This window comes from Alternaria ethzedia (genome assembly GCF_023757985.1).
Source record: "Alternaria ethzedia strain BMP 0044 chromosome Unknown scaffold_64, whole genome shotgun sequence".
NCBI lineage: Eukaryota > Fungi > Ascomycota > Dothideomycetes > Pleosporales > Pleosporaceae > Alternaria > Alternaria ethzedia.
In genome coordinates, this window is record NW_026056257.1 from 28,915 (window position 1) to 56,810 (window position 27,896).

The 27,896-nt window shown below is 48.7% G+C and overlaps 11 protein-coding genes across 11 annotated transcripts; 7 read left to right on the forward strand and 4 right to left on the reverse strand.

The window, feature by feature from the left end:
- Window positions 1–510: 510 nt before the first annotated feature.
- J4E87_011024 (uncharacterized protein) lies at window positions 511–2,472 on the forward strand (the record flags this gene model as incomplete). Its single annotated transcript, XM_049382591.1, has 2 exons — window positions 511–649; window positions 713–2,472. The coding sequence occupies 2 exons, from the start codon at window positions 511–513 to the stop codon at window positions 2,470–2,472; spliced, it is 1,899 nt and encodes a 632-aa protein (XP_049227670.1).
- A 216-nt stretch (window positions 2,473–2,688) lies between these two features.
- J4E87_011025 (uncharacterized protein) lies at window positions 2,689–3,465 on the reverse strand (the record flags this gene model as incomplete). Its single annotated transcript, XM_049382592.1, has 1 exon — window positions 2,689–3,465. One exon carries the CDS (start codon window positions 3,463–3,465, stop codon window positions 2,689–2,691), a length of 777 nt encoding a protein of 258 aa, XP_049227671.1.
- A 764-nt stretch (window positions 3,466–4,229) lies between these two features.
- Window positions 4,230–5,680, forward strand: J4E87_011026 (uncharacterized protein; the record flags this gene model as incomplete). Its single annotated transcript, XM_049382593.1, has 3 exons — window positions 4,230–4,737; window positions 4,784–5,523; window positions 5,573–5,680. The coding sequence occupies 3 exons, from the start codon at window positions 4,230–4,232 to the stop codon at window positions 5,678–5,680; spliced, it is 1,356 nt and encodes a 451-aa protein (XP_049227672.1).
- A 368-nt stretch (window positions 5,681–6,048) lies between these two features.
- J4E87_011027 (uncharacterized protein) lies at window positions 6,049–8,022 on the reverse strand (the record flags this gene model as incomplete). The annotated part of the gene is made up of 7 exons (XM_049382594.1): window positions 6,049–6,169; window positions 6,223–6,474; window positions 6,525–6,655; window positions 6,718–7,283; window positions 7,334–7,459; window positions 7,507–7,650; window positions 7,704–8,022. The coding sequence occupies 7 exons, from the start codon at window positions 8,020–8,022 to the stop codon at window positions 6,049–6,051; spliced, it is 1,659 nt and encodes a 552-aa protein (XP_049227673.1).
- An 814-nt stretch (window positions 8,023–8,836) lies between these two features.
- On the forward strand, window positions 8,837–9,641 carry J4E87_011028 (uncharacterized protein; the record flags this gene model as incomplete). Its single annotated transcript, XM_049382595.1, has 2 exons — window positions 8,837–9,000; window positions 9,059–9,641. 2 exons carry the CDS (start codon window positions 8,837–8,839, stop codon window positions 9,639–9,641), a joined length of 747 nt encoding a protein of 248 aa, XP_049227674.1.
- A 263-nt stretch (window positions 9,642–9,904) lies between these two features.
- Window positions 9,905–11,664, reverse strand: J4E87_011029 (uncharacterized protein; the record flags this gene model as incomplete). Its single annotated transcript, XM_049382596.1, has 2 exons — window positions 9,905–11,612; window positions 11,660–11,664. The coding sequence occupies 2 exons, from the start codon at window positions 11,662–11,664 to the stop codon at window positions 9,905–9,907; spliced, it is 1,713 nt and encodes a 570-aa protein (XP_049227675.1).
- A 740-nt stretch (window positions 11,665–12,404) lies between these two features.
- Window positions 12,405–13,366, forward strand: J4E87_011030 (uncharacterized protein; the record flags this gene model as incomplete). Its single annotated transcript, XM_049382597.1, has 2 exons — window positions 12,405–12,440; window positions 12,494–13,366. 2 exons carry the CDS (start codon window positions 12,405–12,407, stop codon window positions 13,364–13,366), a joined length of 909 nt encoding a protein of 302 aa, XP_049227676.1.
- Window positions 13,367–15,490: 2,124 nt separating this feature from the next.
- J4E87_011031 (uncharacterized protein) lies at window positions 15,491–17,209 on the forward strand (the record flags this gene model as incomplete). The annotated part of the gene is made up of 2 exons (XM_049382598.1): window positions 15,491–16,817; window positions 16,869–17,209. The coding sequence occupies 2 exons, from the start codon at window positions 15,491–15,493 to the stop codon at window positions 17,207–17,209; spliced, it is 1,668 nt and encodes a 555-aa protein (XP_049227677.1).
- A 141-nt stretch (window positions 17,210–17,350) lies between these two features.
- Window positions 17,351–18,944, reverse strand: J4E87_011032 (uncharacterized protein; the record flags this gene model as incomplete). Its single annotated transcript, XM_049382599.1, has 4 exons — window positions 17,351–17,584; window positions 17,634–18,501; window positions 18,551–18,869; window positions 18,920–18,944. 4 exons carry the CDS (start codon window positions 18,942–18,944, stop codon window positions 17,351–17,353), a joined length of 1,446 nt encoding a protein of 481 aa, XP_049227678.1.
- A 744-nt stretch (window positions 18,945–19,688) lies between these two features.
- J4E87_011033 (uncharacterized protein) lies at window positions 19,689–20,749 on the forward strand (the record flags this gene model as incomplete). Its single annotated transcript, XM_049382600.1, has 3 exons — window positions 19,689–19,981; window positions 20,045–20,243; window positions 20,309–20,749. The coding sequence occupies 3 exons, from the start codon at window positions 19,689–19,691 to the stop codon at window positions 20,747–20,749; spliced, it is 933 nt and encodes a 310-aa protein (XP_049227679.1).
- A 242-nt stretch (window positions 20,750–20,991) lies between these two features.
- J4E87_011034 (uncharacterized protein) lies at window positions 20,992–22,474 on the forward strand (the record flags this gene model as incomplete). The annotated part of the gene is made up of 4 exons (XM_049382601.1): window positions 20,992–21,174; window positions 21,241–22,113; window positions 22,176–22,269; window positions 22,320–22,474. The coding sequence occupies 4 exons, from the start codon at window positions 20,992–20,994 to the stop codon at window positions 22,472–22,474; spliced, it is 1,305 nt and encodes a 434-aa protein (XP_049227680.1).
- Between the last annotated feature and the right edge of the window lie 5,422 nt (window positions 22,475–27,896).

Sequence of the window (27,896 nt, forward strand, 5' to 3'; positions counted from 1 at the left end):
TTCGAGCCCTTGTATAGCTGCGTCGAATGACACCCATAGGTCAGCATATCAATTTCTCAGATAAGAAAGGAAATATACCTGTCATCCGTATGCAAGGGTAGCCCCATTCTGATACTATGATGGTTATCGTTGGTACATTGACCGTGATCTGTAGCCATCTCAGCCACAAGCCTCTGCCACAGCAAACACACCGTCATAAGTCAAACCTCGCTCCACGTCTCGCAAAGCTTTCCCCGAAAGACAAGCAACCGCTGTACATATGTCCGACGCGCTAGGTCACCCCCGCACTCACTACGCGTCTCGCAAGACCCACTAAACTGACTCGACCTCGGTATCTTATTAGCTCCGGACTCAGCTAGCAGTAGGACCGACAAACGGCAACTGTGGAAGACGATCACACCGGGCCATTGCGTTTCCTCCTTGGATTGAAGCTTTTCACTCCCAGTGCCTCTCTCACACCCACGTCCAACATTTACCCGAGAGAGGAATCAGAGACCGAGATCAGTCAAGATGGATGCAACAGCGGCTGCTGCATCTGTAGCAGCTATTTCCGGGCTAGCAGCCTACGTCAACGCGAAATACCACATTGCACAAGACCTGAGAGGACTGAGGTTCAAGAAGAACGCAGCTAGCTACTATGAGCAACTCGGTATGTAGCCTCAGCGATACTCTTACTCACGCCGAGACGCAGTTCGGAGCTAAGTCAACATAGAGAAAACTAAGAGGCTATCCCCCTGGTACGCTTTTGCGACTCACGTTCCACTTTACAGCAACAACCTAGCCATCTGGTCGCGGGACAAAACGTACACATGGCAACAAGTACATGATGGCGCCGTCCAATGGGGACACTTCTTTCTCTCCCAAGGCGTAAAGCCGGGCGATATGGTCGCTACCTACATGATGAACAGCGCAGACTTCATGGTTATCTGGTTGGGTCTGTTTTCCATCGGTGCGGCGCCTGCCCATCTCAACTACAACCTCAAAGGAGAAGGACTGGTGCATTGTCTCAAAGTCGCAGATGTTAAAGTCGTGCTTGTTGACGACGAAGAGGGATGTCAAGAACGGTTTGAGGGTGTGAGGACGACAGTGGAAGAGATGGGTGTCACAGCGTTCAGGGTCGATCAAGACCTGATTAGCAAGGTTCAGCAGCACATCACTCAAGTACCCGGCGATCAGTACAGAGAGAACGTCAAGGGTTCAGATCCGACATGTCTCTTATACACATCAGGAACCACAGGCCTACCAAAAGGAGGAAAGTTCATGGTAAACCGTTTCCACGAACGAGGAAATCCGCAAACCCTGGCTTTTGACCAGAAAGCCGGGCCAAATGGAGATCGATGGTATTGCTGCATGCCGCTATTCCACGGTACAGGTGGCCTATCCGTGCTATCAGCGCTTTCAGGTGGAGTTAGCGTGGCGATAGGACGAAAGTTCTCCGTTAGCACATTTTGGGACGACATCCACGACTCCCAGTCTACCCTTTTCGTTTACGTTGGCGAAGCAGCGCGATATCTGCTTATGGCACCACCACATCCACGGGAGCGAGACCACCGATTACGCGCCATGTACGGCAACGGCATGCGACCTGATGTCTGGAACCGATTCAAAGAGCGCTTCAACGTCCCTGAAGTAATAGAATTCTTCAACTCGACAGAAGGCGTTCTGGGTATGGTGGTTCACAGCAAAGGGCCTTTTACAGCGACGACAGTGGCTCAGCACGGTGCTATTATCAGACGAATTCTTCACGATGTATACATACCTGTTCCCATCGACCCGGAAACTGGAGAGCTACTCCGAGACCCCAAGACTGGATTCGTGAGGCGCAATTCGTATAACGAGGGTGGCGAGATCTTGGTCGCTGTACCGGGTGAAGAAGCATTCGCTGGATACCATAACAATCCAAAGGCTACGGCGAAGAAGTTCGAGAGAAACGTGTTCAAGAAGGGCGATCTGTTCTACCGATCTGGCGATGCGCTAAGGCGGGATGACGATGGACGTTGGTTCTTCCTGGACCGACTAGGCGACACTTTCCGTTGGAAGAGCGAGAACGTGTCTACAGCTGAAGTAGCAGAGGTCCTCGGACAATACCCTGGTGTGGGCGAGGCCATTGTATACGGTACACTTGTCCCTGGCCATGATGGTCGCGCCGGCTGCGTCGCTCTCCGACTTGCCGATGGCGTCAGTCCCGAGACGTTCGACTGGAAGGCGTTGTTGGAGTACTCGAGGAGTAAACTACCGAGATACGCTGTACCAGTCTTCTTGCGCCTGGTTAAGGAAGCGAGTAACACGGATAACCAGAAGCAGAATAAGGCGCCGCTGCGGGCGGAGGGCATGGAGATTGACAAGTTTGGCACTAAGGTCGTAGGTGGTGGTGATGATGTGGTTATGTGGATGAAGCCGGGTGAGGATCGGTATGTCAGGTTTACTATGGGTGATTTGGAGGCTTTGAGGAGTGGGAAGACTTTGCTGTAAACAGATACTCTGGATGTGTGGAGGGGAGATGCAGGATAACGAATACGATGGAGGGCAAGGCACCGAGGGAGAGGTTGTAGGGGTGCAATCTCCATTCCAAGGTCTATTCAAGCCATATATGGAAATGAAACAATATCTACAGTGAAGTCCTCCCTTAGCCGTGCACCACCCAGGGGGAAACATCCAAACACTTGCCTCCTAGAAGTCTACACCGCTCTACCAATCTCTGCTCTTCGGTTTCTCCTCTGTTTTCTTTTCCTCTTTAACGGGTATAGGGAAAGGCGAAGCCCTCATAACCTTCTGAATGAACTCCACCAACCCATCCATACCCCTAGGCTCATTAAGCCAATGCCCACCCTCCTCAAAGCACTTCCAATCCACGACCCCACCCCACTCCTCAAGTTTCTTCCTAAGCTTCTCCCCATTCCTAACAGGCACAACCTCGTCGTCCTTGCAATGCTGCAAAAGCAACGGCATCTCAAACACACCCCGCTCTCGTCCAGGCACACCCATGAGAGTGGATAGCTCCTCCGCCAACGGCAACCACCCACACAGCCCCATGAACCCTCCAACACGGATACCAGAAGTGACCAGAGTGAAAATACCAGTAGCGCACCCTTGACTCATCCCCGCTACAATCACATTGCGCAATCCCACAGGCTTCATCTCTTCTTCAAGGACTTCTAGAATCTGCGCGACGCTCTGCCATAGCTCTTCTTTCTGCGACTCGGCGTCTTGATCGGGCCGTTGCACGGATGTCATGTCGAACCATTGTGGTATTACTTCTCGCTCGCTGACTGCGCAGGATGATGGTGCGTTGGGGAAGACCCATTTTATACCCGGGAAGATGTCGGTGAACTTTCGCACGGAAGTGTCTTCGCTTTCGAAGAGCTCCGAGCAGAAGGTCTTGGCGTCGCTGCCGCGGCCGTGGAGGAAGATGATGGTGTGGGTGTGGGGGGCTGTGGGGGCGACGATGTGTGGAGTGGTGACCATATTGAAGGTGGTCGTGTTGAAGGTGGTCATGTTGAAGGTGGTATCGCGATGTAGCTACCTGAGTGGTTGGTGTAGAGCAAGAGCGCTTGGTAAATCTTAGAGACGGGGTCGTGGTCAACGAAAAGAATGCGCCTTTGATTCAGACCGGGGCTTGGGTTTGGCTTGGACTAGTGATGCGAAGAGTTGATATAGATTCTGGTTCCTCAGTGAGATCTGGTGAGTGCGACTCTCCCATAGCCTCATATCGGGCCGTGGAGTCTGTGCGCATTGTCGTGGTTGTGGTGCCTAATCATCGCGCACGTGAAGGTAGCCGTCGCCAGACTCCGCCCCGTAGTTTCGCCACAACAAGGCTAAGGACCCTGTGTCTATACCAGGCAAGCGTGGGCAACAGGTCACGATAGTCGCCCCCGAGATTTTGCGACTTGGCTGCCGAAGGACCCTCTCTTACGATAACGGAAACTTGCTCATGCTTAGCAAAATCGGCGACATGATTGGCTCGTCTGTGGCCAGCAAGGTACCGTCACCATGACCTCCACATCGCGCTGTCCCTGCATGAGTTCAGATGAATGCAATAGCTATGCTTCGCTCTCACCATGATCGGTCTGGTTACACACGCTTAGACAACATGTTAGATCTCGAAAGGCGACTGGTTCGCAAGCTCGGTACGTCGGAACCACCCGTCAGATCTCCACGTTGCGCATCTAACCAACAGCAGATTGCTTTATACTGGTGGGAAGAAAATGCCTTTGACATAACGGCAGTTAATGATGTTCCAGGTGTATTGCTGCGCTGCATACTTTTTCAACTACCTTGATCGCAGCGCTTTCGCCAATGCCTACGTGTCTGGATTGAAGGAGTCTCTCGGACTTGAGGGCGACCAATACAGCATTCTGCTTGCCATGTTTACTGCGGGCAGCTGTGTTGGTCAAATACCCCATGCCCTCATCCTTCAGAAAGTCGCGCCCCGGTTCTGGCTGCCCTTCACACTGCTAGTGTGGTCCGGCCTAACGATGTGCTCTGCGGCATGCAAGACCTACACCCAGCTATGCGTAGTTCGATTCTTCCAGGGCTTCTTCGAATCAAGTCTCTATAGCGGCACCATCTATATCCTTGGTAGCTGGTATAAGCCTTTGGAAATCGCCAAACGTACAGCCATCTTTACGGCTATTGGGCAGATTGGCAGCATGTTCGCTGGTGTGATGATGACCGCGATGAACGAGAGTCTGCATGGTCAGACTTCGCTTCAAGGATGGCAATGGGTGTTTATTATCAGTACGTCCACCTCTTGAGGTAGACCATCGCCACTAATCGCTTTCAGACGGTGCAATGGGAATCCCCTTCGGCATCTTCGGACTCATGTTCTTCCCCAACTTGCCGGAGTCTACAGATGCCCCCTATCTCAGCAAAGAGGAAATTCAGCTAGCAATAGGTCGCCTGCCACCGAAGAAAGATTGGAGCCATGACATCAGTCTCAAATCCCTTGTTAAGAGACTGTTAGCCAAACCGGACATTTACATCTTTACTCTCTACTCAGTAGTAGCCTGCGCATTGGAAGCCATCGTTCTGCAAGGTCTGTTCTTGCTCTGGATGAAAGCAAACAGCGAGAAACTCTCCTCGTATGCGACCACGACCTACCCGTTAGGCATACAGGCCGTTTCTATTGTCTCCAACGTTGGGGCCGGCTACGTTATCGACATGACTAATCGCCGCATACCGATGGTTATACTAGCTGGCGCTCTGCAGCTTCTAGTCTCAATCCTGTTGTTGATACCCAATCTTCCGACCGCTGGAACTTTCTTCGCATTCTACTTGGCCGGTACCTCGTACATCGTCAACCCCATTCTCTACGGATGGGCTAGCGTGATCTCTCAACGCAGTGGTGATGACGCTTCTCGATCGGTCACGCTATACATCATGAGTATGGTGCAGTCGATATTGTACACTTTCTGGGGTATTGCACTCTATCCAGCAAGCGATGCGCCGTACTGGAAGAAAGGGTATATCGCGATGATCGTGGTCGTCTTTGCGTTCTTTGGCGTGACTGCGGCTGTTCATTGGGTGAGTATTACGGTAATCCTATCGCAGTCATTTACTGACATATCTGTAGTTGGATCAAAGATCTCAGAAGATTGAGAGTAACGCGTCCGAGGAGATCACACAGATGAGTGAAAGAATGAGCGAGAGGAATAGAAAGGATCCAAGACTGGAAGATTGAGATAAGACATATCACGAGAGCACCGAACTACATGCGAAGTGCCACGCAGTGGAGTTTAGAAGCTTGCTTGAGTAGCGACCGAACACCTGGCATGTTATTCCTCCATCGCTCATGCTTCCATGCGGATACCTCACCGCGACAGATTCTAAGTATCAAGGCGTCCTCTCACTTAGTCTCAGAGCCTATCCCTCTCGGCAGTAATGGCCCAGATTCAATCAATACAACCACCCTGTCTGCTCAAAGGCGACACCTTCTCGACATGACCTTCCATTGCTGCATTGGACGACGTAGCTACTCGCACAGCTGATTGCACAGGCAAAGAAGGCGACGTTGCAAGGTAGTCGCAGTCGCCTCCCTCGCTTTCCTCATCAAACGGTACAATTGTCGCCGCGGTACTCAAAGTCAAATGGCGTATAGTCGGGAAACAAGTAACCAATCCCGTCATAGACATCAGTCATGTTGGCCAAGTCACCGTGAACAGAGACTAGACTGCGTACCGAGAATTAGTGACCACGTTTCGGGAGCGTATTTTGGTAACTTACACCGCTGACTTCGCTACCCGGTGCTTCACCATAGCGTTGACCAGTTGAGCAATCTCGTTATGGTCGTTGTGTGTTGCCATCAACTGCGCTTGGGTGACATGATCGGCATCAAAGACAACGACTGTGCTGTCCTCGGTAGGACAAGCAGGCATAATAACGGCGACACTATGGTCTTGGGCATGAATGCTGCCTTCAATGTGGATGAACGTGGCCCTGAAACCGTTGGTCTCCATGATGTGCGGCGCTCCGCGTCTAGAGCAAATTAGCGCTTGGCCTGGTGGTGGGCATAGACGATAACGTACTCAAAGGTTTCGAACTTGGCGCCGGGGATATCGGCGTAGTACGACTCAGCCATCTTAGGACAGACGATTTCCGCTCCGTTCTGGACGTAGCCCTTGACACCGAAAGCGTGGTCGTGATGATGATGCGTAGGCTATGCAATGTTAGGAAAGCTCATCAGAGTAGTAATTAGGCGGATTAAGATCGCTGACTTACCCACACCTGCGACACTGGCTTTCCAATGTTGATCCTGACCCATTCGAGCAAGACCGCCACGATTTCAGCAGGAGCATCCAGAACGGCAACATAGGTGTCAGTTTCAAGCAGGATCTGGCGGTACGCGGATACACCAGGTGGTCGGACGACCCAGACGCCGGGTAGATCTGCGTACGGTTGCGATCCACTGAGCGACTCGACTGTGAAGTTGTTCCGACCGAACCAGATGTAATTCGTGTACTTCTCACCGATCTCAGCAGTCAGGGCTGGGTCAACAACGGGAATGCTCAGTTCGCCGCGTTCGGCTGAGACATCGAAGAACGATGGCTCGACTTCAGTGTTGACCGATATTTCGTCTGCAAGGAAGTCGATGCATAAGCGCTGGTTGTTGTATATGGTCTTGTAATGACGGGGTATCATGAGGCCGTTAACCGAGATAAAGTCGTATACTCGGAGATCGTTCGTCGAAGGACCGAAAAAGGGATGGTCTTCGTATGTGCGGATAGCGAAGGGTAGGTAAGTGTCGGGGTTGAAGATGATTGACATGTTCAGTGCTTGGTCAAACACTACACTCAGGTTAGAAAGGTTATAGCAAGAACGGTAAGTGATGACCAACCTGCTGGGAGTAGTAAGCCCCCTTCCACCGGCTCGAATCGGAGAGTGGAGTCATTTGCAGAGATCTTGCTTAGCAGCAACGGATCCCACTTTTGACCATCGGAGATCATATACGCCGCGAGATATCCTATTGATCGTCAGACTTTGATACAAATATCTCAGTGGACGTAGTACCATCCAAGTAGCCTTCTGGAGCAGCCGTTGGGTCAAAAAGCGCATAGCTTCCCCTGACCACAGCAGCAAACGCGTCATCACCACCTTGTACTACTACAGAGTAGTCCATAGGTTCGAGTTCAGGTCGGGCGAACATCCAAAGAGCTAGGATCTCAAAGTCAGCTTCCAATCAAACGGTATCAAGAGAGAAGACTTACTCCCTAAGCCAGAAACCTTGTCAATGCGCTGCTTCAGACTGCCTGTCTCGTACGAATACGTGATCGTCTGGCTACCATATGGGACGACTGTTTGGTCCATGCCATCCAGGGCTATCGTTGTGACGATAGACTTGGTGCGGAATTGAGAGCCACTGATCCTCACATTGCGCACATCGGACGTGTTGGAGTTGATGCCAATGGCTACGAGACCACGCTGTACAAGGTCTGTAGGTACCTCGGACTGACGTGTTCGTAAAGCCAACGAGCTGGATGACAGGAAGCCCACCACCAGAGCTGAGAATGCTCGGGTTGATAGCATTTTGTTCGAGCTGATTGAAAGAGAAAGCCGATCGAGGTTGGTACGTAGTGCAAGCAGAAGATTGAGAAGAGATGTGATGGACACAAAGGATGTCATTGCAACGATCTATATACTGAGCCTGCGCTCCTACGCATAGTTCATTTCTCTAACAGACTTTCATGCTACTCTTCGTCTCGCGTCTCGCGTCGATGAAGCGGACGAACCTTCTCCTCGTTCGCGCAGGCCTTGACTAATGCCCAGCAAACGCAGTGGATCGCGATTACTTATGATACGAGCGTGGCTCATTCGATGAACCGCGCGTGATGTAGTATTTCGTACTCTGGTGGTAAATCCGGGGTCTCTGGTCGTGGAGTAGAGTTTGAAAGTCAACAAGTCGACTTTGGGACAGTCTGCTTACGAAGTCGGGGACGGCAACACCCGTAGTCGCAAGTCTAGTATTACCAAATCTGTCGACAGACTCCAGAAACGGTAATGTAGCGTACCCAGTTAGCAGTACGGAACGGAAGTACGTTCGTCTTAGCGGTGCCGGTAAACGGGCCGACTAGATCTAAACATGACCTTGAAAGATGGTTAAGTCCGCAGCGAACACCGATAGAAGCCAAGACGACCTCTTGCAATTTCGGACGAGTTCTACGGCAGCGGACGAATGTAGTCGAACTGTGTTGACATATCAGCTTGGCATCACGCGTCGTGCAATAGGTCATGGACTGAGTAAAGTACGTGTCTGTTGAGAATACCCGAAATGCCTTCCCACCCCACACATCTTCATACGACCAAGCTACTTCACAACTCTTGCAGCCATCACCCTGAAGACATGTCGCAGCTATCTCTCGAAAACGACCTGTCGCACGCTAAACTGGATGAGATCTCAGCCTTTTGGTTTCGTCATCTCCAAGACCACGACCACATCATCAGCCCTAGCATCGAGGACTCGGCGCCATGGTTCTCACAGAATGATGCTTACGACCAGGAATGCATGTAAGTACTCAGCTTATCCTAGATACTTTCCCGCGAACAAAAGCTTACTTAGCCACAGGGATAAATTTGGCGCATTGCTCGAACTCATTCAGGTCGTAGAACCAAACGGAGCGGAAATCATAGCAGCAGCAAAGCCATGCAAGCCTATGCACTGGATCAGTCTGATCATATTGCTTGACCAACTCCCAAGAAACTGCTTCCGAGGTGCTCAAGCTCGTGTAGCCTTCACCGTTTTCGACAGTCTGGCTTTGGAAGTGGCTTCCAAAGCGATTGACTCCGGTGCCCCCATGGATTCAGAAGTTCGCTTCCGACTGGCATACAGATTCTGGTTTTACATGCCGATGGAACATTGCGAGAGCCTGGCAGTAGCAGAATCGTTACACAAAGCACACTTTGACATGTTCCGTGACTATGAGAGGCTGCTAGAGAGGGATGTCGAGGGATGGGACGGTAAATTCGCCCAGTACCGCGACGTGCTTCTCAAACGAAGGAGCGATTTTGGGAAGCTGAAGGGTGTTATTACTAGCATCTGTGAAAGCAAGCTGGACGCACTTCGTCGGTTTGGGCGCTTCCCGCAGCGGAACGAGGTGTTGGGTCGCACTTCTACAGCCGAGGAGCTGCAGTTCTTGGACGGAAAGTGATTGTCGAAGATGGATGACGGTGTCGGATTCAATCACTATAAAGAAAGCCTACTGGAATGCTGTTATTAATCTGTGCCATTAAATCTGCATGAAGTCTTACGTCGTGATCATAAACATCGTAGAGCAGTATTTGCATATGTTTCACGCATGCCAAGCGATTGAGAACCGAAGTTTGATGTTGACAGCGCCACGCCATAGATTTATCGACGAAAGGAACAGAAATAGCATCAGTGTTCCACTCATCCGATCCGGCAAGTTGCTATCTATGTAGAATGACAGCTTTGCTCACTGCTTGACGCTGACAGTCGACAAAAACATGAGGACTCGATGGAAATGTCAGCGGAAGCCACGGCAATGTCACGCTGGAGGCGTATGCTCTTGGCCTTTTCCTGCTTTCCATTCCGCATGAAACATTCATAAAGACCATGTAGTCCCCAAACGTTGTTGATGCGCGCTTTCCGACGAGGCTGGCTATCACTGTATCCCAAGTCTTCTAGATAAAGCAGTTCGGCTTCCTCAGACTGGCCTTGCTCCAGAAGGAGTGCGCTCAGAGCGTGGCGAACGGGTTGCATCCAGAGTGGCGGATCAGCGTAGGCGAGGTTATCCTCCAACTTAATGCCGTGTCGTAAGACGGAGAATGCCTGAGAGTGATTACCCTTGCGATACTCCAACTCGCCCTCCAGCATGGCCGACGCTACAGCTAGAATGGGTTCTGCTGGAGAGGAGGGACTGTACATACGGTCCTCCGGTACGGACTGACGGGTCTTTTCGAAAGCGTCTCTTGCCTGGCTTGCCTCATCTATCCTCCCAAGTACTGCGAAAGCAATCCCTTTGGCATAATGGATTGTCGCTTTGTAGACGCAGAGTAAAACCGGATCTACCGGCTCCGGGAGCTCGAGAATCTCCTCCCAGCGACCAAATCTAATCAACACGTGAGGCAGCGTTACAAGTTGCCACTCGGTCCAGTCTACCATTCGTGGCGTTTTGATCGACATGAACTCCAGAGTCAATACTTCAGACATCCGTGTCGCAGCATAGAGAGCGTCCCGAGACCGACCAGACATCATGGCAGAGTAGGCCATAGCGTGGATGTTATGCGATCGATACGCGTTGTAGATGAGAGCTGCTTTGGCCCCACTCCCGAAGTATTTGTCGTCCGCACGTATAGCGTCAAAGTTCGAATCGACAGAGCGACGGTAGTCACCACAGGCTGTGTCGATGTGTGTGGCCATGTGTTGCATGTGAGAGCCATCAGGTACAAGTCGTCGCAGACTGTCAGCCGCGGGCAAAGCCACTTCTGGGAAAGGCGACATCTCCATCATGTGGATGTACAGATGACACAGACCCGGATGTTTGAGACCATCGGAACGTGCCAAGCCCCTCTCCAGAGCGGCTCTTGCCTCGTCCACATCTGTGCCTGTAGTCTTCCCGGTGTTGAGGTCCCAGAGCTGACGCGGACGAGTGCACATGACGGCATCGGCGAATAGTGCGACCACGTCGAGATCCTCCCCGTACTCTTCGTAGACCGAGCGCATAGTTTTTGCATAGGCGTAATTGAACGCCGATAGGTCGTTTGGAACATCTGTGTTACTCTTTGGGAAGCGAGCATTGAGGGCCGTGATGAGTGCTTTCTCCACGGGCGAGGCAGCGGCCGCGACGTCATTGGCTTGCGACAAGGCGCGAAGTATCTTTTCGATGGAATTTGTGCGATCTTCCGGTGTGAACATGCGCCATGACTTGTTGTAGTTCGGGCCAACAGCGTAAGCAATACCCCAGTGGGCTAATGCGCAACTCGCATCATGCACAGTCGCCGCCTCAAAACACTGCATGGCTGCTTCATGGTTGAATGAGTAGCACCACACAAGACCACGGGCGAACCATGCTTGCGCTTCGTGAGATGTCGTTTGAGCATCTCGTCTGTATTCTCCTAGGTCATAATATGGGGCTTCACCGTTCGAGGCATGGCTATTCCTGTTCTGGTTAGCCATGGCAGCTAAATCTGGAAAGCAGATGCTTACTCCATTGCTTGATGTAGTAGTAGTAGAGTAGTCTCAGGAATCCTGGGAGTGATGTCGCTTCTGATCAGTTGCCGGTTGATTACCTAGGTAGCTATCAATTTCAATTTCTTGGTACGAGTGAGCTCTGATTAGCGCTTTGTGTCTGTCGCGCGAAAGAAAAACCACACCTTGATATAAACTGTATGATCGTTGTCCTTCGCCGACGTTGGCGCTTGTGCCGAGGTCTAGCTTGCTTTAGTCGGCGTTTACCTAACAGACATCTCCAGGGCTCGGGGACTCTCTAGAACCCCGCCCTTCTGCGCTAGGTCTTCTGCCCGAGATAGCACCTTGATTTAGCGGCTGAGATTTCATGACGTAGGCGATTTCTAGGTGTCATCCAGACAGGGCCGCGAGAGATGTGACGGAACGGAAGTATGGCCCCTGCCGTCCCGTCGCACGACCAGCGTACCGGACATATCGTGGCACTCTTAACTTGAGGCTGACTGAGTTATGACCGAAAACGCGAAGCTGTTGATGCCATGCTTTGCAATCCGGACGAATCTAGGATGACTAGGTATCTGCGCACGTTTGGTTGACTTCACCTAGTCTTCCATGTCGACATGATGTACCTATATAGCTATCGCCAGAGCCTGCTTCTCAGAACCAGGAAAGACCTCATCAAGCCACCAGAACAGCAGAATCGTCTACACCACCACCACACTATCAAACGATACCCTCCATAAGATCGACACCAAGCGCACCAGTCATGTCCAGTAAGATTACGAATGTCGCAATTGCAGGCGTAGGTTCATAGCTACGAGCACGGGGAGAAGATGATCTACTAACATGGTACAGGCGACCGGCAGTCTTGGAGCTGAAGTCTTGAAGGGTCTTCTTGAAGCCAAATTAACTGTTACCGTTATTGCTCGTAAGGAAGGGCAGAAGTTTCCTGCTGGCGTGTCAGTCAAGGTCGTTGACACTGACTCAGTCGCGACAATTGCCGAAGCCCTTCGCGGCCACGATGCTATCGTGGATACGACATCTGGGCCCGATCCGACTCTCCAGGGACGAATCATCGAAGCTGCTGTCTGCGCGGGAGTGTATCGTATAGTGATGGGCGAGTTCAGCGTTGACCCTGAGGACCCCGTAGCGAGATCGCCGCTCTTCCACCACGGGAAGAATCAGGCTTACCAGCACATCAAGGATCTGGCCGCGAAAGGCAAGATCACGTACACCACCATATCCAATGGAGCGTTCCTTGATTGGAACCTGCGGACTGGATTCATCAACATCGACATTCGCAGCAAGAAGGTTCAATACATGAACGATGGAATGCTTCCGATGGCTTGGACGATGCTTTCTTCGATCAGTACTGCCGTCGCCAACGTACTAAAGAAGGCTGAGGAGACCGAGAACCGCTCCTTCTACATCTCGAGCGTGATCAAGAGTCAAAAGCAGATGGTAGCACTGGCGAAGGAGACCCTGGGTAGCGATGGCTGGGAGGAGTCGAGCCAAGACATGGATCAAAAGCTCAAGGCCGCGACTGAGGCCATGATGGCGGGGAAGATCGACATGGAGGTCATCGGTGATATGATTCGATGGTCTGCAGGAACAGTCCCTGCGCTACGCTGGGAGCAGTTGGATGACAACAAGCTGTTGGGAGTGGAACGAATGAACGACGATGAAGTACGCAGGCTCATTCGAGACATCGCATCGGAAAGTAAGTAGTCGTCTAAGCCGATGCCGGTGAATATGGAGATTAGTGATCGACCTGTAGACTTGTAAAATGCATGATCACGAGCGAACGCTTCATACGTACATTTTCGATGAAGTTCGCGCTACAGTATGTGTGCGGAACGTTGATGAGTAACATTCATTCCAGCGCCGAGCGCAGATGCCATGACCAAGGTATCGCCAATGACCACATCCCTTTGAAGACGAGCTTGAACAGGATCGATTCGCACGCCCAAGACGACCATTCTCTGTTCCGACAGCGAATGCATAATCCCAATCTCGCAAAGTCAAAAACCGTCCGACATCGGGTGATTCTTCAGAGTCACTGGTATGTGAAACTGACCATGATTAGCCTAGATGAGCGGGTTCACGGCGATTACCGCGTTTCCTGGCTGGACGCCTCGCGCATGCGGGTTGCTCAAGCGCTGGAAAGAGCGCAGGAGTCTTCATGATTCGGAAATCCGGACGATTTATCCTGATGGAGTCGTTATATGAACATCGGTGTCTTAACAAGTAGTGATCTATAGAAGCTTGACGGTCCTGTATGTAATGTGTTTGATTTGACCATGGCAATCATGGCCCATTACAACGCTTTGCATGAACGGGGAGGCTGGGGCACTGACTTGTAAGCCCATCGAGTGACCCATTGAGATATACAAACACCTTTACACATGTTGAGTGGCTATAATATTGATGATGCTGGCGCCGTAGGGTGGCCTTCTTGGACGTGGACCAGGGCCTCGGACTCGACGATGTTTTGTCGATGCGTATGGTCGTGCGATGCGTGCTGATTTGGCTTGATATGCGAAAGCCTTCCCGGGCTTATCCGGACAGTGGCTGGGGGGTTTGTCGACTGTTTCCAATACTGGATGGGACATTAAGAAACTATGCAATGGGTAGGGGCCACTCGCCCTGGTGCAGATTCTCAATTCGCCGCAGACACGGATGTAAAGGCAGCCCACACGATGGCGAATCCCTCTCGAGCATGCCCTGGCATCGGGCGCATGTTGTAGTGATGTGTCAAGGAGAAGACGCGACTTCGAAGGCAAATCCGACGAGGCGAGGTGCATGGCCGTGACGCGCATGTGGGGCCGGACGGAAGGCCTCAGGCCTCGAAAACAACGGGGGCTTGGCGTGACAGGCGCTAGCTCAACTCGCCATGGGCAGCTTCCAAGTTTCCTTCATCCTGCACGATCTTAACAGTACCTGCAGCAGAAGAGCGTGGGCGACCTCTTTTACGCGACTAGCTTCATAGTAGGCTTCGGCAATTCCAGTATATCTCATCTCCATATGCAGTCGGTACATCTCGGCTACCTCTTCAGCCGCCCATCGCCATGGGTCTCGTCAATGCCCAAGGCATGAAACATTGCACGTCGCTTGTGCGTTCTGGACAGCCTCATCCCCACCCACTGAGGCAGCAAACGCTTGCATGCACACGGTCGCGTTCGCGCATCGTCTCCACTTCGCGATGAGTTCCCAGCCATGTCGATCTGCCGAATCGGGTACGTCAGGTTTCAGGTTTTCGTTCTGCATTGACGCTCGAACGTTCTGAGTCTCGGATGAAGCCTCAGGCCCTTCCCGCTCCTTTACCTCTGCTCGTAATTGAGTAATGTACCTTGATCTCGACCACGCGACGGAGCCTTATCAACGGCAATTATCAATTGATCAAGATACCCTAGTAGCGCCATTAGAAATGTTTGTGGGTAGAATTGACATCGAGCGAATGGGATCAAGGTAAACGATCAGGCCTCACGTCGCCTCCAAAGATTAAGGACATACGGTTACATCACATCTGTGCCCGGCCCGTTTTCGTAACGGCTTTTGAATCTGCTAGCCATGGGTCTGTCTGTACATGGGAAGCAGACAGGGTAGAAGGTGTGATCGTCATCTAATGTGGGTTAAGAATGGAGTTATCGTCTTCTCCAGCTTCGTTGATGATCACGTCGATCGTTCACCATTGAGAGCTGGACTCTGACTCTGTCGTTACCTTCATATCTAGTGGCGCAGGCTTTCGTCCACTCGTTGTTGTTCTTCTTCTTCTCTGGTTATCACCATCATCGTCACTCATTTACCAATTTTTAGCCCTCCAACGACAACAGGCAGGAGGCTTTCACCATTATGGCGCAGGTTACGCCCCGTTCCATGCTCGCACTTCAGCTTCCAGACCCTCGATTCAGCGTTGACTTCGCGAACTACGCACTCGACCCCAAAGCATATGCTACGACCAAGAAGTACATGCAGGACTTGTTCCCCGGTCAGAACAAGCCGTTACCACCACCAAAGGCTGGATCATCGCGTCATTGTAATGTGAACGCAAAGCCTAGACGCGTCATGGCAAAAGAGTCGATACCTCCCTCAGCGGCATCGCAAAGTCTTGACGACAAGTGGGATGCGCACACCATAGAGTGTATGATAATGCTTGACGAATCACTCGTCGACGAATCGGATCGATCTTCAGCCTCGTCGAACTCGACAGCAGAGTCTTACGCCACCAACGTTACTTCCATCAGCGCTTTGAGTAACACGGCGCCTACGACAAAAGCTACCAATGGTCCCACAGAGTCGACGCATTCCTTTCTTCAACTTCCCCAGGCAATAGTCAATCACGTATTGTCATACGTTTTCGCTGAAGAACGCGCGGTCTCCATCACACCATACCAGTCGCGTGTCACACCCCAGCCACGACGCCGGCACCGCCGTGGCCCGAGCACCATCGACATCCGATCTTTTATGATGCATCCTGCATTGATGGTATGTAAGCAGGCGCGCGAGCTGGGACTAGACATCCTCTATCGCGACAGCCTATTTCTCATCGACCTATCTGACATTGGTGGAGTCAACGCCAGCGGCGAGAAGGATATCGGCAAATATTGGGGATGCTGGACGAGCAGTACGCCACCTCACATGGTCAAGTCGGCACTCTCCCGTGCTGCAAACATCCGTATCCAGCTCCCAGTTCCTAGCGCAGAAGCTACAGTTGTACGCAGCGCAACTAAGAGGAAGAAGGACGCCCAGGAAGACACCTCCATCGTGATCGATTCTCTACGCACAGTGACCACCCTCATCACTGGTCAGGACAGCACCCCAACTCAACCAACAGAACGGAGTCGCTCAGCCAGTCCAGCGGGGCCGAAGATCCTCCGTCGCAAGCTCAGCTTCCGATCTGCGAAGCGTCCCGACTCATTGGAGTTTGTATGCCGCGGAGACTCCCCTCCACCCCAACCGAGAGAACCCTTAAGCACGCTAGAAGTTGTACTCGTGAAGGCTAATGCAGACGCCGAAGTGCACAGCCAAACGCTGGACATGGTAGCAATATGCAGTAGCATTCCAGTATCCGGCGCTCTAGAGTATCATCTTGAGCTTGACGCGATGAGGAGGCTGTGGGCTAAGCGTGACAATGGACAATGGCGAGGAAGTGAGCCAGATGGTCACAAACTCCTGCATGGTACGTCGCAGTCTACTTCAATCTCCTCGCACCAGTACTGACTTGCAACAGATCTTAGGGCTCTAGGACATTCAGCGGCGAAAGCAGAAGTCGCACGACCTCGTGAACAGCCCAGACAGACGCACGACCAGCCTACTGCACGTGCAGATGTACTCCATAGAGATAGGGCACGCCCTTCCCAGCAATCAACCAGCGGCAGGCCTAGCTTAGAGGGGCACATTCAGCAACGAGGTGTCCCAAAACCACGACCTGCTAAAAACGGCCTCGTCGCAAGGAAGATCAAAGAGATGGAGAGCCTTTCCAAGATCAAACTGTTGAAGGGCAACAAGCAACCACCGACGGTTGAGGAGCTTCAACAGATCGCCTCCGACATCAGGAGAGGCGTCTACTAAAAAGTTCATCGCGGCCTGGGGCCGACAGAGCCCGGCGCTCAATCATGTCATGTACTTACTTTTCTTCTGTCATATCTAAGTTTAATGTCTATAGTCTATCCACACTCAAACATGTCCATAACTTTAGATGTGCTTGGTCGACTAGGCCTTTCCGTCCGAAAATTGGACAACAGCCCACTTGCCACTCCAAGCCCACTTTCTCGCCCCACTGTCTCCGCCGCCCCCCTCTGATGCTTTTATGCGCTCGTCTTCTCCGTCCTTTAATCCGACGACGACGTCGGCTTTGCACGTGCGGAGCGCGAGGACTCGTAGACCTGAGCCAGGGCCCATTGGTCCAATGGCTTCGGTGAATGGTGTGGTAGGAGACCAAGCAGCCTAGTGTTGGTCAGTAATGCGAGGAACAAATGTGGAAGAGGGCACTCACATCAGCGGTTAGCTTGCGATAGTTGAGATCGCCCTTGAAGATGACGAGCTCACTTTCCTTGAGATCCTTGTACAAGTCCGGCTCGCTCTTGGGAAGCCGCCAGTAGCTGCCGCCCGCAGTCCAGAAGTCGTTTGGTCGCATCATCAATTGGCCTTCTGCGTGGAGACCACTCCAATGCTGGAAGAGGAATTGCAGATTCGCGCTCTCTGTCTCAGACAGCGGTACGGACTGCTTGCCAGCGTGCTTCTCGTCTTCCGATAGCGCGCTGTAGAAGCTCTGTGGGTCGGCTAGTGCCATGAGGAGTGCACCGAAATCGGCTGGCAGAACGTCTGAAACGAACCATGGGATGTTCTTGGGGTGGAACACGACGTTCGTCGCCAGGCCAGAAGCGATGAGATATCCAGCGAGAATCAGGTCGACGAAGAGCTCGAAGCCAGCATTGTCAAGCACAATGTCAACGCGACGTTCCTTCTTGCCCTTCTTCTGAGCCCGCGTGAGAACCTCGAACGCCTTGTCTAGGTCGTTGACCAGAATGTTCTTCTCGGAGTTCTTGCGCGCCTCAGAGCCCTGCAACTTCTGGATGTCCTCGTATGACAGGTTGGTCAACAAGGACAGATCCGTCGCATTGCCCCAGAGACAGATCTCGCACATCTCGGTGAACAGGACCTTCTCTGCAGCCTCGAGCTGCTCCTGCGACTCTGCACCCTTGATTGTCTTCTTCTGTTCGAGCTCGGTGACAATGTCTTTGTAGCGTGCGGCGAGTTCGATGACGGCGGGGCGAGAGGATTTGAAGGTTTCCATCTTCTGGCGAGCGAAGATGTCGTACGAGCGCCATTTGGTGGTTTGCTTAAAGATGCTTGCGATGCGTCTGCCTATGGCCATTAGCACGCGCCATTGAGCGACTCAGGCCTACATACCTGTACAGATAGCACTCGGCGTATAGCCAAGACACATTGTGCCACTTGGGGTTGCCTCTCGCCGCTAATTCCTTGTTGTATGCATCGACATCGCGTTCGCCATCATCGGGGATCGGAGTGAGCTCGCGGTCGTGCTGGAGCTCGTATTTCAGCTTGGCAAGCTCTGCAACGACCTGTTTGCCTTCTGTGATGGCCGTCTCGTCTTTGGTGTCGTGCAGGGAGCGGTGCACGTCGTCAATGCCTTGGGTGATGATGATGGGCCATCGCGAGCGCGCCGAAGTGTGGGCAAACGACGTCGCGTCGTTGGTGCTGTACTGCGCTGGTGCCGATTAGTCATGGAGCGGCCGGTATAGACGCGCGTATACTCACGTGCTGTGAAAGTGTCGTACTCCATGTTGCTGCTCAGTTGTGGTGTGGGGGTAAGATACTCTCAGTTACAACTTTCACCATGACGACGTTTGCAGGGGTCCGGGAGCGAAAACGTCGCCAAGCATTCTGGCTACCCCTCCACGTGCTCGACCGTTATCCCCACTACAGCACCTCCCACCAAGTGCAAGTACGACACTACCAAATGCCTCGTGTTCTATAATTTTATTCGCAAAGGTCATCACATACTGCATGCCATGCTTCACGTCCCGCATCTACTGACACCGAGTACCTCACATACCAAGACTCCTGACGGCCAAGTGGAGAGTATGGACGCTGATGCGAGCAGGCAGGGCGGACCTAAACCATGGCTTGGCTAAGGTACATGTCCCAGCCCTAGCTATGAAGTTTGGACAGTATTTGGAAGCCATCGGATTCCAAGTGAGGCTCCGGGGTCGGGACGCAGGGTCCGTGAAATCTCGACGAATCGGACATGTGGAGTGACATGCCTGTTAACCATGACGTGTTTTCCCAGGCACTCTCGTGTCGCCGCTACCTGCGCGTCTATAAACGGTATTCCGAAGTCACCTTTGTAGGAATGTAATGCCAGTTTGCTAGCAGCTCGATGCGATTTCACTTTCACATCTCGACGCACTTCGTACGCATCCACATGCGCTAGCTCATGAAAATCTACCGCTCAATCCTCAGTATCGGTGTTCGCAGCACCATCACCCCCAGACCTCTGCGCACCTCCTTGCAATTCGCACGTACAATGGCAACGATACCGAACGGAGATCTGAACAATACCTCGGCCGAACGTGCACGAACTGAACTCGACATCGATCCCGCGTATCAAGGTCGCTCATTGGCGATACCACCTTCTGAAGACGATGTGGAAATTCGAAAGGCTTACCGGCCATTCATACTTGAGGGGAAAGATGCCGAGGACGATTGGGTGGCTCAATTAGAACTCAGCACTGCACTGAAGATGGTGGACACACAATTGCTCCAACGCGGAGATGAGAGGCTTAAGGTGGTAGTCCTGCACGGAAGCATGCGATCAAGGTACGAATTTGTCAGCAAGATGTCTCATGGGTGCTGTCAGGGAAAAACACTGACACAGGGCAGATCTTACTCGCGCTTGCTGTCGTACGAGGCGAGTCGAATACTTTTCCGCCTTGGCTGCGACGTTCGCATGTACGACCCCACTGGCCTGCCTGTCAAGGACGATGTACAACACACACATCCCAAAGTGCAAGAGTTACGCGAACTGAGTAAGTGGAGCGATGGGCATATATGGATATGTCCTGAGCAGCATGGGACTCTCGTAAGTTGACGTCCTGAAACTCCACATGCTTGGTGAATACCATACTGATAGACTTCTTCTTTCAGACGGCCGTTTTCAAGAACCAGATCGACTGGATACCACTGTCAACCGGCTCTGTTCGTCCGACCCAGGGCCGTACCCTCGGAATCGCACAAGTGAACGGCGGTTCGCAGTCCTTCAACACGGTCAACGCCCTGCGAATACTTGGTCGATGGATGCGCATGTTCGTCATACCGAACCAGAGCTCCATACCCATGGCATATAAGCAGTTCACAGAGGAGGATGCCGGCAGCAGGCTGATGCCCAGCGGAAACAGGGATCGACTTGTCGACTGCATGGAGGAGTTCGTCAAATACACCATTGTGATGCGCCCTCATTTCGATCTCTTCGGCGACAGGTTCAGTGAGAGAGAAGAGAAGCGGGCGAAACAAGCGAAGGAAGCTAATAAGCCAGCCCCAGACACGCAGCATGCGGCCTTGTCAACCAATGCGGGGCCTTCGAATTAACCCGAACCTAATTTGAATGCAAGAACAGCATTGCCTCAAAAGAATAGGAGTCTGGCATACATTGTGGTAGTATAGCGCAGGTTCTGAATGTATCAACAGCCCTCGACCGGTTCTGGACTAGTGCTGTCGATCATCCGTGAGAGGTGACACCCCGCAAATGCAAGTGACATATCTCCTACGCGCATATATAGTGGCGCCGGCTGGAGCAGAAGGTACCATGCTTCTGAATGCATGCCGCAAAGATGACGAAACAAGACAGCATTCCCCGACAGCACAGCGAGGTGTCACCGCCACTGACGCTTGATGAGGTAATCGAAGGAGAGAATACCACCATTGCAGAGCATACGCCCCCCGATGGCGGCTACGGCTGGGTTTGTGTAGCAGCGTGCTTTACTATAAACTGCTTCACATGGGGTACCGTGTCTGTGAGTCAAGGTCGCTTATCCAGAAGATACTTTCTCCCCACCGTGCATCATGTTAACAACGTTCAGGCCTATGGCATCTATCTATCGCACTACCTAGCCGACGACATCTTCCCCGAAGCCTCTACCTGGGACTATGCGTTCATCGGTGGCTTCAACTTTGCCATTGCTATGCTCCTGGCACCCTTCGTGACAGTCTTCTGTCGCAGATTCGGAACCCATGTTGTCATGTGCTGCGGCCTGGTCTTGCAGCTCGCCGGCTTCATCGCTGCCTCATTTGCAACTCAAATCTGGCAGCTTCACCTCTCGCAGGGAGTCTTAATCGGCAGCGGGATTGGCTTCTTATACATCCCCTGCCTTCCAGTCCTCTCGCAATGGTTTGATCGAAAACGAAGCCTGGCCAACGGGATTAGTGCAGCAGGGTCTGGGGTCGGCGGCGCAGCTTTCACTTGGGGCACCGAGGCCATCATCCAAAGATTCAGCATTGGTTGGGCGTTGCGCATCACGGGCATCATCGCTTTCGTGGCCAATCTTACTGCAACGGTCTTCATACGCGACAGGAACAAGGCCATTCGGCCATCCCAACTAGGCTTCGATACCAAACTTCTGCGGCGCTACGAAGTGGTATTGCTGCTTGCATGGGTCTTCATCAGCATGCTGGGATACATCGTCCTCCTCTTTTCACTCTCCGATTTTGCACTATCGATAAGCCTCTCGCGATCCCAAGCTACAGATATAATCGGCCTCTTGAACGTCGGGACAGCGATCGGGCGTCCAATCATCGGTATCCTGGGTGATCGATGGAGCAGGATAGATACGGCAGGAGCGTTGACCTTGCTGTGCGGTCTTTCATGTTTTGCGTCCTGGCTGCCTGCTACATCCTACGCACTAACGGTATTCTTTGCCATTCTCTGCGGCGCGATCGTTGGTGTATTCTGGATGGTAAGTCAACTTCGTAACCGAGAAGTACTCCAGACAGCTCCACTGACCACTTACCCAACCAGACCATTGGCCCGCTCTGCGTCGAAGTCGCAGGCATCAAGAACCTGCAGTCGTTGCTTTCTCTATCCTGGGCAGCAGTCATCTTCCCAGCAACAGGTATGCGCCTCATTCTTAAGGTCGAGAGGAGCCTTAACTAACTGAAGCAGTTTCCGAGGGAATCGCACTCAAGCTCAGACGGTCTTCATCCTCCCGTGAGTATCTTTATACTCAGATCTTTGCAGGTCTTTCATATGTAGTGGCTAGTGGATTCATGTTTCAGCTACGGAGGGTGAAACGTCGCCAAAATGCCCTCGACCGATAGCATGCATGCTTAGATTAACGCTCATGCAATCTCTGCAAGAACCTCCAACAAGACATGATTTTGTATGCGACAACCTTCCAACGGAGACGTGCTGAATCGGTAGCCCGCCCTTAGCTTCTTGTCCAGATATTCTGAGCTGTGGCCGTCGGGGTTTTGTGCAAGCACGAGGGAGAAAGCGGTTGTACAAAGCGTCGTCGAACCTGAAAGTTGCGCTGGTAGTCCGTTCGATGCTGGCGAAAAGTCAGTCGAGTTTTCCTGAATCGGGCTCAATAAACTTAGACCTCCATTGGTGTGTGCTAGAGGAGTCATGATAGCAGGCATATCATGCGATTCCCATGGTGGCGACGCGTCGATCGCATACGAATCTACTAGGTTCAGTTGCATATTCGCATTCTGTATGTCTATCTCCGCGCCGAATGGTGAATAAATCTCATGTGCTTGCTTTTGGCAGGGGACAATAGAGCTTGTGTCCAACTAGCCTCGTCAAATTATGGTGACATTTGCGATGTATGAGCCTACCTCGCTGATCGATAGAGATTTAATACGTTGAAAAGATGTTCCAGGCGTACTTCCAATGTGGGTGATGCTCTCTAGGTTGCTTGATAACTGTGTTGCGAGATGCTGGGCTCTCGAGAAAGCCTCGAGGAATGCTTCGTCAAGCCCTAACGTATACAACAGCTTTTTGAGCGATTGAACCTCCTGGGTAGCTCTCGCGAGCTCTGCTGTCGTAGGGTCTTGACTGCATTCGTTTTCAGATTCGCGGAGCTTCGCTTCAAGTTCGGCAACGTATGCTTTGCGCCGAGCGCGACTGCGACGCTGATTGTTGCGCACCCGCTCGGCGTTTGTAGACTTGGAAGGCTGTCAGCACCTGATGACGCGACGGGATAGGAGTAAAGCACTTTCGCATTGACATTCTTGTGCGCCATTGTCAAGAGTTTCAGTAAGTGGAGGCTGTCGAGGCTGCGAGTCTTGAAAGATTATGGGGTAACGATGTTGAGACAGGCTGCCACGCGGCGTGACGTCATTTGTCAGCCTCAAAAGGAAGTTGCTTGCGCGTGTGAGTAGACGTTGCACAAGAGGAGGACCAAGACTACGATTTTTGGTATCGTTTTAAGCTATCTCTCATCCATGAGCTCTAGAACAAGCGTATTCTTGACACTACACTCCTGGTCTCCCTGACAGCCCAGACTCGCCCGTATCCGATGTCTATCACCGTCGCCACGCATCTCTGATATAATGGTGGCAGCGGTCTCGCATGATATCAGCAAACCATTGTCGAGCGACTTCGCTTGAGGCGCAGATGTGGGTGGACAAAAACAACTCGCAGTGTTAGGACAATCATCATCGTCTGCGACGCTGCGGGACGAGGCTACGCTTTGATCAGTCATTGAGCTTTCTGTTACTCGAGAATCGACGGCTATATGTGTCTCGGGTGGTTTGCAGCAAGATGACTTCTCCTGGTCTATCATGGCAACAGGCTCATGCGCAGCAGTAGACGGCGAGTTGGTCGTGTCATTCGCTCTCTCGGGCATACATGCTGCGTCTTGAATGGCTCCTACCACTGACTGACGAACATGGTGGTTGCCCGGGAAGGACTGTGCATGATGTTGAATTGGTTGGTGCGGCCGCTGCTGGATTGGGGTCTGTGCATGGGCTGGCTCAGGAACTTGCGCCGGAGACCGTACAACAGGCTGAGAGACAGGATACGTCGCGTATCCAACAGGACTTTGCGCGGGAGTAAGTGAGACCTGAGGTCGCATCGCCGGTTGAGCATACAGCGCGGCAGCTGAGGGACTTGGAGCGCTTGGCGCATTAAAGGATCGTAGATACGCATCCACCTCTTCGCGCGACACACCACGGCTGGCCAGCAAGTTCTTTAGACGTGCATTTTCCTCTGCAACCTTGCGAGCTGCGCGTTGCATCTCTTGGGTAGCGGCGATGCCTTTGGCTTCATATTCCTGCACGCGTCGCTGCAGGTCCTGGATGAGCTCTTTCCGCTGATTACGCGAGCGCCGCTGATTCTCGCGGATCCGAATGGAAGAAGGCGTGTCGCTTCCCTGCGTGTGGCTTAGCGTGCATTCCAGCGACAGCACATCTGCTATCCGTAGCTTACCTTTTTCGACATGATCGGATTGCGATATTATGGGAATCGCGATATGCAGGAACGTAGGTCAGAACCAGCAGAGTGGGGTTCTGAGCTACTTAGCGTCTGCATTTAGCGTGCGGTCTGGGTCGACACCAGCCATACCGCGCCAGGGGGGTAATCAGAAATCGACATGGGATGGTTTGCAGCGACAACAAGCAATAGACTATTTAGCTTATAGTCGTTGTTTCTAGAAGCTATTCCTAGAAAATATATTATTTATATACAAAATACTAAGAAAAGAGCTATTTATATAAATACTTTCTACACAGAAATACTAATATCTAAAAAATAGTTTTTTAGTAAAATAATTACTAGTGTTACTAGTGTATATAGTCTAATTAGTAAGAAAGATCTTTATTAAAATTACTAGAAAAAGCTAGTAAAATAGTAAGTAGCTAGTCTAGTTAACTATAAGTAGTTAGCTAGTAGAGAAAAAGCTAGGTAGGTAACTACTAATAAAAAAAGCTTTTTTTTTACTTTTACTCTTTTTACTACTTTATTTCTTAATTATTTAAAGTGTAAACTATTTTTAAGTATTAAATTATTTTTATTTCTTCTAGATTTTAGAAATAAAATAATATTATATATATTTTATCTCTAAGATAATTTAATATAAAAATACTTTTAGAATTATATTAAGATTATTATAAAGAATCTTTCTATATTTATATAAAGATAAACTCTACTTATATTATCTATATATAAGATTCTATAACTATTTATAATACTTTTTCTATCTATATATAGTATAATAGTTCTAGGTCTTAGACTCTATTAGTCTAATATTAGGCTAATACCTCTACTATATATATTTACCTTTAATAGCTTCTCTCTAAAGCTTTCTACTATAATAATATTATTATTTTATATATCTCTACTATTAATATATATAAAACTTTTATATATTATTATAGTTAATTATATACTTATATACTAGCGTAACTTATAAGAGTAGCTTTAGTAACTACTATAAATAACTTTATTAAGCGCTCTAGTACTTTATATTCTAAGATTTATAAAAATACTATAGAGATTATCTACTAATATAATATACTTAAAACTCTAGAAAATACTATTATATCTAAGTCTACTACTAACTTATATACTATATCTTTTATTTTTTATTACTAGTATAATACTACTACTACTATAAATTACGCTAAGGTTAGCTTTACTAAAGAATTTATTTTAGAATCTCTAGTATTAGAATAGTTCTTCTATACTATAAGTAAAGTATTTTTATTTATAATAGCGCTATTATAGCTATTATAGCTATTATAATTCTAGTCTTAAACTTACTTTTAGTTTCTATTACTTTCTACTTTTTATACTTCTAGTAGTAGTCTTTTATAATTACTAAGTACTTAGAACCTCTACTAAGACTAAGACTAAAACTATAATATATAAGTATCTAGTTACTTTATATTATATAGTAATAAAGTTTACTTTAACTTTAATAATAGTAGTAACGCTAATAGCTCTTAGTTTATTAATACTATCTTTAATAAGCTTTCTAACTCTAATAATAAGTATAAGTTCTCTACTACTATTACTATCTACTAGAGTAAGAAGTCTATTATTTTTAGTAACTCTAAAGCCTTTATTAGTAACTAAAACTTTATTTAGTACTTATTTATAAGTATATAGTACTATTTATTATAGATAGCTACTACTATTAATAATAACTTAGATATAAAAAGTATCTAGAATAGTCTATAGCGTAAGTTAGGCTCTTATAAAACTTTACTTACTAAAAATACTTTACTTATTACTATACTCTCTAAGTACTTATACTTTAAGTAATAATCTTCTAAGTTTTTTATTATTTTTTAGAAAGATAATACTATAATATTTAAACTATAGAAAATAGATAAAAATAGTAAGTCTTTCTACTAAGATAAGGTTCTTAAGCTAGATAACTTAGAAAGTATAGATATTAACCTTAATCTACTTTTTATTTTTACTAATATTAGAAAATAACTATACTCTATATAGATAGATATTAGTAATATACACGCGCGCTTTAACTACTTTAGTAATTAAATAAAAACTTTACTTTCTAAAGTCTATAATATCTATAATAAGTATAAAGACTTTAAGAGTAACTTTAATAAGTTAGCTAAGTATATTATCTAGTTATAAAACTAGCTCTCTAAGTTAAATAGTTATATTATTTAGCTAAGTAAATAGCTCTATAACGTTAAAGGCTTTATATATATTAATTATTAAAATCTATAGTAAGTTACTATAAGCTTTTATAAAATAGCTATCTATAAAACTACTTATAAAAATAGATACTATAAAGAGTATATAGTATATCTTACTACTAAGTAGAACGCTTAGTGTAATACCTAAATCTTAAATACTAGTATTACTAACTTTTAGGTTTACTTTAAGCTTACTAAAAATAAAGTTTATAAAAACTAAGTAATCTATTACTTATAAACTAGTACTACTTTACTAAATAACTTAGATACTTCTAATAGTAATAAGTTTAATACTTATTAGCTAGCGCGCCTATTAAACTACTATAAGTACTATTACTATAGTATTTTCTCTACTTTAGGTACTAAAGTAGAGAATAGATATAATTACTACTTACTTTATTCTAAGAAGTATAAACTTAATATCTTTTCTAGTAAAAGTACTACTAAGACTAACTATATTAAGTAGAAAATAAATATTACTAACTAGTTTAACTACTATAAATCTAAGTTTATCTCTAAGACTAAGAAAGTAAACTACTTATATTAAAAAACTAAAAATATTATATTTAGTAATATCTTATAAGGCTTTATTATTTTAGGTTAAAAGTTTACCTACTCTAATAAAATCTAGATTATTCTTAACTTAGTATACTAGGCTTTTTATAGTAATATTACTACTTTATACTAGTATAAGAGTTATAAGTAATATATAAAAGTAAGTAAAACTATAAGTAAATATATTACTTACTTTAATATTAGTATAGCTCTACTTAGATAAACTAATTTAGTTAAGATCTAGTTTATATATAACTATCTTTCTACTTAGTAGTATAATATAACTACTATAAAGAATATTAATAATAAGCTTAGCTATATAGACTTTTACTAAACTTTTTATCTTTTTAAATAAGCTACTTCTTATTATTTTTTAAAAAACTATAATAGTAATAATAAAAGTAGTAAAGAAGATAATAATAATAGTAGTAGTAGTAGTAGTAGTAGTAAGAAAGCTTCTACTACTACTATTACTAGTAACTAAGAAAATAACACTAGTACTAGTCTCTAAGAA